The sequence below is a fragment of the Lupinus angustifolius genome, chromosome LG11 (assembly GCF_001865875.1).
Source record: "Lupinus angustifolius cultivar Tanjil chromosome LG11, LupAngTanjil_v1.0, whole genome shotgun sequence".
Classification (NCBI taxonomy): domain Eukaryota; kingdom Viridiplantae; phylum Streptophyta; class Magnoliopsida; order Fabales; family Fabaceae; genus Lupinus; species Lupinus angustifolius.
In genome coordinates, this window is record NC_032019.1 from 5,623,926 (window position 1) to 5,635,310 (window position 11,385).

The following is an 11,385-nucleotide window of genomic DNA, read 5'->3' on the forward strand; positions in this document are numbered from 1 at the left end:
GGGCTCAAACAAGCTCCTCGCGCTTGGTTTGAGAAATTCTCTATTGTGATAACTTCTCTTGGCTTCTCTTCAAGTCCACATGATTCTGCTTTATTTGTCAGAAATACTCCTCATGGTTGCATTATCATCTCTTTATATGTCGATGATATGATCATTACTGGTGATGATGTTGATGGGATTACAAAGTAGGATTACAAAGTTGAAGACGCAACTAGCATAACAAATTGAGATGAAGGATTTATGTACCCTTAGATATTTCTTGGGAATTGAAGTAGCCTCATCTCCTAGGGGTTATCTTATTTCCAATCGAAATATATTGCAGATATTCTTGACCTGGTTAGTCTCTCTGACACTAAAGCTGTTGACAGTCCTCTTGAGACTAATGCTAGATATACATCTTCTGATGGTGTTCCTCTCTCTGAACCTACTCTATACCACACTCTTGTTGGTAGTTTGGTGTATCTGACCATTACCAGACCCGATATTGCTTATGCAGTGCACATTGTTAGCCAGTTTGTGAGTTCTCCTACTACTGTTCATTGGGCAGCTGTTCTTCGGATCCTTCGTTATCTTCGAGGCACTCAGTTTCAGAGTCTTCTTTTCTCTTCAACTTCTTCCTTGACATTGTCTGCTTATTCAGATGCTGATTGGGCTGGGGATCCTACTGATCGCAAGTCTACTACAGGTTTCTGTATCTTTCTAGGAGATTCTCATATCTTGGAAGAGTAAGAAGCAAGATGTTATTTCTCGCTCTTCTACAGAGGCTGAGTATCGTGCTATGACAACCACCACTACTGAAATAGTTTGGTTGCATTGGTTACTTGCTTCTTTGGGTGTTGATCAACCTGAACCCACTCCCATGTACTGTGACAATAAGAGTGCTATTCAAATCGCTCATAACTCTGTCTTTCATGAGCGTACTAAACACATTGAGATTGATTGTCACTTCACACGTCACCACTTCCAACATGGCACCATCACCTTACCCTTCATTTCTTCTTCGTTGCAGATTGCTGATTTGTTTACCAAACCTCATTCTACTCAACGTTTTCGTTTCTTGACTAACAAACTCTCGATGCTTTCGATTAACGCATCTTGAGTTTGAGGGGGAATGTTAAATGTATTTTAGTTATTAGTAAAGGGTAGTCTTGTCTTTTGTATTTTCGCTTCCTATATGTATTGGCTCTTTGGCCTTATCTCATTATTAATCCCATATTGCATTTCTCTCCCTTCTCTCTTCTTCTTCTCCTCTCCCTTCTCTCTTCCTATGCAGCTGATCTAACAGTTTCTAGGTATATGTATACTATTGTATAAAAGCAAAACATGCTCGAGGTATTTAGGTAATTGAGTTGATGTAATTTCTTTATTCCTACTATACCCTTACTATATATAAATACAAAAAATATATCCAAAAAATATTTATGTAATTAGACATATATAATTCATTCAATTTTATTTATGTGTCATCATATACTAAATTTCATTATAACACTCCAAAAAAAATTGAACTCACTCCAAAATGCATAGTCCAAAAGAAAGAAATAATAATATGGGTTCTTCGGTGATCAGACTCCAAAACTTACTTTCACCCATCTCATTTTATATATAAAAAAATTAGGCCTTTTTTCATACTATTGATTTATATTCATCTCATTGAAAAAGATAATTCCTAATTAGAATAATGTATATTCTTCTCTCATATATATAAAATTGTCATGTTCTCTTTATCTATCCAAAACATAATTGATATATATTTTAAATTTATCATTTGTAACATTTTTCATTAATAATTGCTATAAGCTTTCATACTTTACTTATCTTTCATTTTTTATATTAATATATAATTCTTATTCTACAGATTTCTTAATTATAAATTCACTCTCTATTATGTCATATATTGCATTTCTTATATTTAAATTATTTTTTCTTAAATAGTATAATATGAAAATTATACTTTCTATATTATAAAAATTAAAATATGGGTCGATCAACCAACTAAATTGCCAAATTATCAAAGAATAATAACAAAGCAAATGATTGCGACGGTTAATTATTGTTTTACCGTGAAGGAAAACAAACAAGTTTTAACTTTTCCTTTGTTTTAAAATAACTTCATTAATTTTTAAATGATCAGTTTTGAAAGTTTTTCAGCAAATTATTTATCCTCTACTTTAAATTATATTAACTGTCATGTTTTATGGTATGTCAAATTGTTAATATTCAGTACCAATACTCTAAAAATTTAATTGTTTCTCAATTTCACCGTATTAAAGAAAAATCATTACTAAATTTATTCTAACAACTAATTTGTGCAACTACTATTAAAAAATAAGAATATATTTGATAAACATTTCATAATGATCTTATACATAATATGATAAATTTATTTCAATTATTACACCTTAATTATATATTTCACATTCAAAGAGAATTATGAATGATCTAATTATTTAAATGTTCAATTAAAAAAAAATAAGAATGAACAATTAACCTCCATCATATACAACCGTAAAGTATAATATATAACGTCGTAACTTATAGCTATGTTTGACATTTATAATGGGTTAATAGGACAGTGGTGCATGTTAGTACTCGTAAATATTAAAGTACAGTTAGACGTCGTGACGGGGTTACAGTTGGTATCGGTGTTGGAAGGCGTCAAAGAAGGCGTTGTGAAAAAAGCTCCTAGTTATGAAATCGCCACTATCTGCAAGTCCCTTGTTGCCGGAGGAGTATCAGTTCCGTTTCTAATTTCCTTTTTTTCTAGTTCAATTTTATATAAATAGTGATTAATTGGAAGTGTTTGTGTTTTTATATTGATTAATTCGGTAAAAAGAAATTTCTTCTGCCATTTATATACTTGTTTGATTGGGCTTCCTATAAGCATTGATCTAAAGTAGAAAAAAGGCTGTTGGATTCTAACACAAACGATTTCTTCTAAATTTGATTTGATAATTGCCTTTTTAAGCCTAAACAAGCAGGTCCTGCTTTGTATTTTGCACTTACTTTGAATTTCATTTTCATTTCAATAAGTTGACATGCTTTTATGAAAACCTGATCCGGTTATATTTCTTACTAATAATTCCTAGATTCTTTAATGGCTTTATTTTGTGTTTTAACTGAACTAAGACCTTTTGTATAATTGTACCTATGCAGATCATGAACAGCAGTTGCTCCAGTGGAAAGGTTGAAAATTTTGCTTCAGGTTAGTTTATTTACTTGTTAATGGGTTAAGCTGTTATTTCTTCTTATATAGTGTGTCCTAATTCCTATATGTGTTATGTCTCTGGGTCTTGCCATTTGCAGGTCCAGAATCCTCATAACATAAAATACATTGGAACAATCCAAGGCTTGAAATATATATGGAGAACTGAAGGGTTTTGTGGACTGTTCAAAGGGAATGGTACTAATTGTGCTCGAATTGTCCCAAATTCTGCACTGAAGTTCTTCAATTATGAGCAAGCTTCCAAGTAAGTCTTACTTTTGGTACAAGGCGGTGCATGATTGTGACAAGAACCTTGGGATAACCATACCACAAAAGCTAGCTTTTGTAGTTGGAGAATCCAAGGCCTTATAAACCTCATATTAGAATGCCATACTTCCATTGTGGGAATCGAGTCCCATACCTTGATTTAGCATTCTTTTCTGTTGGCATGCCATTCAAGTGCAGAATCATGCCAATCAATTTATAATGATGGAAAATTGGCTTCTGCGATCATCTTTGAACAGTTCTCTTTTACTTCACAGTTTTATTTAAATAGAGTAGCTCCAGTGTCAATCTTTTTTCAATTGTTTCAATGCATCCCACTTCTTATACTTTTGACTTTATCTTCTGTATTTTTTCGTGACTGTTTTTGTCCTAATTGAAGGTGTGCCTTAGCACAATGCTTAGGTTGCTGCCTTGTGACCTAGATGTCATGGGTATCGGTCTGGTTTTTATACATTGTTTATCGTTTATTATAGCCACATTTATTTTTTAAATGCCAGATTCCTATACTCTCCTTCAATACCAAATTCAGCACTAATACAAAGTCAGTGCTTAGATTCTCACCACTAATATTTTCAAACTATACAAGCTCAGTGCTTAGGTTTTCATTACTAAAAAATAATCTCCTTTAATAGCTCAGCAACTTATATCAACACTGGCTGGAATGACTTTAAACATCTTTGAGAATTGTCAAAAATTCGCTAGTCATAAAAGCCCTGTGGTTGTTTAAGCACCTTCTCTTGCACATTTTGCAGAGGACGCTCGGTTGACTCCTCTTCTACGTCTTGGTGCTGGAGCATGTGCTGGAATAATTGCCATGTCTGCAACTTATCCAATGGATGTGGTTCAAGGTAGGATAACTGTACAGGTACTTTTCCCTCTTCCATTATTCTTTATGCTTGCTTTGCTTGTTGGGGTCTGAAAATGCATAAAGACAATACCTTCTCTAATAGCTGTAGTATTATTGGAGACAAACTATTTCAAGTCTATCCATGTTCTTTATGGTCTTAATGTTTGACCTAAATGTTCTTTGCCTTGTATTTTGTAGACTGAGAAATCCCCTTATCAGTACAGAGGAATGTTCCATGCTCTGTCGACTGTGCTTAGGGAAGAAGGACCTCGCGCTTTATATAAGGGCTGGCTTCCTTCAGTAATCGGAGTTGTGAGTAATATTTCCATAACATCTCTTCTCTTTATCAGGTTGTCAGGTTGATGATTATGGCCATGATCCTAAAGACGGGTATATAGAAATGCCAACATGGTTTAACTACAACCTTAATTTCAAGTTCTCCTGTGTTTCAAAGCAATGTTGAACCTGCAGTTTGCAGCGGAGGAGAACTTCATCCCCAATAATCTAAAAAAAATTATGAAATAAGAAACTGAATTTCTGCACAGATTTCTTGGAAGTAATATACTCCTATCCATCTTATGTTCCTTCCTTGGCATATTTATTGCAAACGATCATATGCTTGATTATAATTTACTGGGTTATATTGTAATTTAGAAGCTTTCTTTTTGGGTGCTTCTATTAGACTAGATATTATCTTACTCTTTCCCCCCTCTTCCAATTCCATATGTGGGTCTCAACTTTGCTGTCTATGAGTCTTTAAATGATTGGTTAATTAAATCCAAACCATTCGGTCTAGTTAATTATTCTTCTGAGTTAAGTGTGACAACTCGCCTAGCTTCTGGTGCTGCCGCTGGAAATGTAGGACAAACTGTTGCTTACCCTCTTGATGTCATTCGTTGAAGAATGCAGATGGTGGGTTGGAACCATGCTGCTCCTGTTCTAACTGGTGATGGAAGAGGTAAAGTCCTACTTCAACACAGTGGAATGGTTGATGCATTTAGGAAACCTGTCCGGCATGAAGGATTTGGTGCATTATACAAGGGTCTGGTGCCCAATTCTGTAAAGGTTAGTCTTCATCTAATACTCACGATCTGTTCTACCAAAAATGTGTTGTAGACTTTTTCTGGTCTGACTAGATCTGTAATCTTAATAATCTTGCCTGATCTGCTGAAAGCCTGGCCTTGAATTATTTACTGCTCGAAGCTCAGTTCGTAATCAACTTATAAATTCTAATTTAAGCTCCCAACATCACACTCACTAGATTGTTTACAAATCTTTGACTTTATGCATTGATCTCATATCTTATTGGTTACTGTTAGAATGTTGGTGGCTGTGGTCAAGCACCATGCAAAATCAAGTCCTATTCTAACTTATATGGATTGACTCAAGATGTTATTGTGATAATTCCGTTCTTTACTGGATGATCTTTTCAAGCTTGCTATTTAGAAAATTTTCTCAATTCTCTTTTAATTTAATAATTAATGTGAAAATAAACTTGTGTTTTTTTGTTGAATACATATTCACTTTAAACTATATTGTTTAATGACTTGTTCTTCCTTTAATTGTAACATTCTCTAACTCAATGTTTTGCAGGTGGTCCCATCCATAGCACTTGCATTTGTAACATGAGGTGGTGAAGGATATTTTAGGAGTTGAGATCAGAATATCAGACTAAACTTCAATAATCACATCATATCTGTTTACCTGGTGTGGATTTTTTGGTAGGCAGGGGGATGCAGAGATGATACATTATATTTTAATTTCATGGTTTTCATCTCCAAGAATGAATTTAGAAACTCTAGAGGCAGTGTCTATAAATTTAATCCCTTATCTATTTTTTCCCCTTGTGAATCTTCTGTAGCTTTCAGCACCGAATTCATCTTCTATGTCAATAAGTATTATGGAAAAACAATGCAATGACATATCTGCTAGCTTTTCTGAACAGGTAATGAAAAACATTATTGTTAGTGGATTTTGCATTGGCTGATTATTGAGTGCCCCCTCCTACCCTATCCCTATCTAAGAGTAGTATACGTTATGAATGAATTTGTTGTGACATTTGCAATGCTTTGTGAATGTTTCTAAAACAGCCTGATTGTAATGAATAACCATGTCATTTAACTTTGTTGTTTAGCCATGAAATTCTAGCTTTTACCATGAGAACATTTGTCGTATTACCTAATAATGTTGCTACAATATACTAACTGATAACACAAAATTTCAGTTCATAGGATGGAGGTATACGCATGAAGTTTTGTTGCTCTAGTTCTGGTTGTCATACCTTAGTATTCTTCTTTTGTCTGTTATTTACGTGTAATGGGTACCTTATTTGCCCACATACGTTAATCGAGTTTAGCATTCTAGGGCATAGCTGGGATATCAAATAAGCATTATTGGAGGTGTTGAACTACAAATGCTATATAATTGGTAACTATTTAACTGAGGACAAAACCATTTTCTGTCTTTCAAGTCTAGGCTAACAAAACTTGTGTAGTATTTTCGTATATTGATTCCATGATAATGATGATTGTAATACACAATTCAAGATGACACAGATTGTTACAAAAGCTCACTATAAGGGTTGGTTCTTCATCATCGTCTTCGCAGTAATAATCGACCTCATCTGAAATAGTTATGGTAGAATTTTGTGTAGACTTGAACACTCGAATAAAATATTTGTATTGGGGACTAAATCGGTAGTTCTCTGTGATCTGTGTTGACTTTTTTAATCCTCTGCAGTAGAAAAATATTACATTTTTCTTCCATGCCTGAACATATAGCATAAGAACAGGTGAACAACCCTTAATTTTAGATGCCAATGACTAAATATTAAAATTCCATTCTAGGGAACATAATAAAAAATCGAATAGATATTTAATCTGCCAAACTTGAAGGATAACTTTTTTCTTACAAGTGATTTTTCAATTTTTCTTTATCCCATGCAAAAGCTAATTAGTATCTCCCTAACCTAAATGCACTATTAAGGTTATCATTTGTATCATAAATTGTGAAGGTTATTTACCTGCAGTCTCTTATGGTAGTGTGTAATTTTGTTGATGTTGTTCTCCTTGCAAGCTTGGGCTCATGAAGATCTCCATTCATAGTTTGTAATCTTGACATGCTAGTTTTAGCTGCTGAAACCTTATGTTTTACATTATTATGCTCACTTTCTTCATGTTCCATGCAGTCATCATCAACAGAAAAGGAAGCTAAGGAAAGCGATACAAGCAACATGTTTAACTCAGCTAGAGATTTATTTGGCTCCTGTGAAAGACTTGATTCACCATTATCTTCCCCTTCCTCATTTTCTTTCACCTTATCTATTTCAGGGTCTCTTTCTTTTCCAGTTTCTGCCATATTCCCTATAAAAAAATGTTCATGGATTAATTAATGTGTGCTTTGTTTTGTGCATATTTGAAAGTTGGCAAACTATCTATGAGGATTCTCCATGAATGATGCCGACCAAATTTGAACCAGAAGCATGGTTACAATTTATTCTCAATTCTATCTTTCCAAATTTATTTTTCTATTTAAAAATGTGAGGTTATTAATGGGACTCTTCATTCTTTATTTGGTTCATCATACTAAAAAAAGAAAGGATGAAAACAAAGGAAATGAAAAATAATAGGAGAGTGAAAGAGTTATATAGTGGCTACTTTGTAACTTAGGTAAATATAGCCTGACCAATATATGGTGTAATGTAGTATAGTATAAGGTGACATGGTAATATATGTGGAAATAATAGATTAGATCTTAAAGTTGAAACTGTCTTTGTTGCTTTGTTAAATGAGGTTTATGGTCAGTTTAGTCACAAGGATTTATTTACTTTTTTCTTCCAACATTTATGATCATCATTAAACTAATTGACATCTCATATAACAACTAAGTCTATGAGGAAGGATGCCCTGAATTTCGAGTCAGAATCCTCTCCTATACGAAATAGGGAAGTAAATGTGTAATATTGAAAAGTTAGCTAGCTTGTTGTTAATGTTGTAAATTAACACAACTGCATCCAAGGCCACAAACAACAATGTTCAGATAACTTCTAATGACTAATTCAGATATATATATTTCGAATTAGCTCTAATCTATTGAGGGATTCTAATTAGCTCTATCAATTACTACTTCCCATATTCCCATTTAATCCTAAGACCTTGAACATATAGTTCTTAAATTTAAAATCCTTGTCAGATTATAAGCTAAGATTAAACGGTTGTATTCACAAATTTATATTAAGGGTAGGGAAAAAACTATTGAAATTTGCTTATCGTTAGGACAACCAATAAATGATTAGTTTTTACACATAGTGTAAGATAATACTCTTCATGATTAAAACAATAAAAAACTTAGGTAGGAGATAATAAAAAAGTTAAGAACAGCTATGTTAATCCCCAATGAATAATATGTGTATCAAAAATCTCCTTGTAGTAATATAAAATTAAAATAATATGATCTCCCCTAGATAAATCAACTTACAAATAAAACAGAATTTTAAGCAATGAATATAACTCACCGTGAGGAGCAAAAGTTCTTCTTCAACGTTGTTTACTTCCTCTGTTGCTTCTTTCACACCGACACACACAACTATGTATGAAATTTGCCTTCTTAAAAGCCAAACATTACTTGCGGGTCACGGTATTGAAAAGTCAACCAAAATTATCACTTTCTAACCGCCTCACCTGAAATGTTATTTGTTCTAGTAATTTTTTATTCAAATTATAAATTTAACCTGAAGAAAAAAGTTAAGATGGTAAAAGAAAATTAAGATTCAGCTTTTGAACATGTTACATAGGTTGGTTCTAAGTGGCTAGATTGTTTCAATTGAATCAAATAAAAAAAATGAAGAAGAAATGGCAACTTATTGTAGAAAAAGCTATGATTATTCAGTTAGTATTTCCTTATCCAGAATTTAGCAGAGTTATATGATTTTCCATCGGGCATGAGAAGAAAATTCACTAGAAAGAAAGCCCACAATTTGGACAGAGAACAGAACTAAAATTTGAAGGAAAAAAACGTTGGAATCAATGAGAATTGGTAATTACTTATTAGTCGTCGCAGCATTTTTAAGGAAAGAGCAAATCAAGATATAGTTTTTCTTTTCACGTCCACTAAAATCAATTCCATTATTAATCAGTTGCTAAAAAAATTAATTACAAGGACTTAATTAATCAAACTCTACTTAAAAACAATCATCCTGCTTAAAAATGAAATGTTCCAAATGTTCTTCAAATTTTAAGTTCTTATCGAACTTTTTGTATTATATATGTTAGGATCTCCATTTATGAATTTTAGTAAATGTTGGTTGGTGATATATTTTATGTAAAAAAATATGATTATGAAGTGTTGTCTCATTGTGTGGTATTGTGAATATACATGCAATAAATCTCTCTTCTAAAGTAGTGAATGCATGTACCACGAGTTCTCTTTCTTCTTTCTCTCTTTTATCTCTGCCCCAGCACTCTCTCTCAGTTTTTACTAATATTGAATGTGTCATTCTCTGCAAGCTATGAATTTTACACCTACCTCTCTACCGCAAAACAGAGTTATGTGGTTGAGGTCATGGACCACCCTCTGTCACCTTTCATAGTTACTTGGAATTTATTTACACACTTGTTGTGCCTATGCTATTTTTATGTTTCTAAAGTGTAAAAGTAATGAAAATCAAACAAATTGTCTAGTTATGTCATGCACAGATATGTTTTTAAACACACAAAAAAACTTCATAAAACACAATCAATATGAGACTAATGTTGAAATTGTTTGTGGACTAGTCAATTTATGTTTTGTCGCTAGCAGCTTTTTAAATGGTTGAAGAAATTAAAATAATAATTAAGCATCGTTGGTGTTACTGTTCAGATAGGAAGTATTCACAATTTCTGGAGAACATATAGAGCAATTAACCGGTAAAAGCATTGTCTAGATGCAACATTTGTCTACCATTTCTATCAAAACTGTGCAATAAATTGTGATGTTGACAACACTATGTTTGACTAATATAATGTTACACTTTTTTGGGTAATGTGTGCTTCAAACCTGGACTCATTAAGTATCATCTGCATCCATGTTAAGATCAAAATTCATTTTATTAGAATTTAGAAAAAAGCCTAATGTGTGAGTTATTATTTAAAGAGAAAAGATTTATGTAATGACCGAGAATAAGATTTTTTACATTATTAATGAGTTATCTATCATTTATATTTAATTATTATTAAATCTTAAATAAAAATAATAAATTTAATAACTATATACTATTAGTGTATAGATATCAGACTGCGCCTCTAATTTCTCAATCAATTAATGTATGACAGATAAAATTAAATCTTCAGTTTGTAACAATTGAACATTTTTTATTCTACTTGCTTGACCTCATTGCCATAGTTTTCTCTCATTAATCCTTTACTTTTCTGGGTCAGATATTATATTTACAACGGATATATACTAGGCGCAAAATTGGTGCTTAATTATTAACTATTATAAGAACATGTTTTCAATAGGAACCAGCTCATGTCTTCGACAAACAAAGACTAATGAGTAGCATAAATTTATGTACCTTAATAGTGTTCACATGTTTTCAGTAGCCACATGGTAATGTCGTAGAGAAGATTAGTGCTGTTCTATTTTGCCGTTTATTTGTCAACTAAACCTCACTCTTCTTAGCTCAATGCATCACGTGCTGGTAAAATGTACGGAACGTGGAATATGCCTTCAAACGAATAAGTGAACAGAAAATGGCACTAAAATACAAAAACCCCTTCCCTTTTATAACATTTTGGTCGGTGTTGTCACAATTTTAGTAAACTTTCCTTTCCCTTTCAATAAACTAAACAAAAATGTTATATCTACAATAAAGTTCAGCACCAACATTTCTATACCTTTATCTTTTGAATAAAATAATAGAGCCATAAGAAATATGAGAGTATGTGACACCCTACTTTGGTATTAAACTTGAGGAGTGTATGTATAACATTGCTCTTAAAACATGATTTCAAGCTATATAAATAGCTACTTAATCTACTGACAGTATATAAAATTTATTATTTTTAGTAAA

At 32.5% G+C, this 11,385-nt stretch overlaps 1 protein-coding gene, 1 long non-coding RNA gene and 1 pseudogene across 2 annotated transcripts; 2 read left to right on the forward strand and 1 right to left on the reverse strand.

Annotated features, from left to right (window-relative positions):
• LOC109359043 lies at nt 2,585–3,859 on the forward strand. Its single transcript, XR_002109026.1, has 3 exons — nt 2,585–2,738; nt 3,157–3,205; nt 3,307–3,859. It is a non-coding gene; the product is annotated as an uncharacterized LOC109359043 (long non-coding RNA).
• Nucleotides 3,870–8,102, forward strand: LOC109359042 (annotated as a pseudogene).
• Nucleotides 6,746–8,867, reverse strand: LOC109359041. Its single transcript, XM_019603550.1, has 3 exons — nt 8,851–8,867; nt 7,360–7,699; nt 6,746–7,105 (listed from the first exon to the last, which is right to left on the reverse strand). Exons 2-3 carry the CDS (start codon nt 7,692–7,694, stop codon nt 7,087–7,089), a joined length of 354 nt encoding a protein of 117 aa, XP_019459095.1. The 5' UTR covers nt 7,695–7,699; nt 8,851–8,867; the 3' UTR covers nt 6,746–7,086.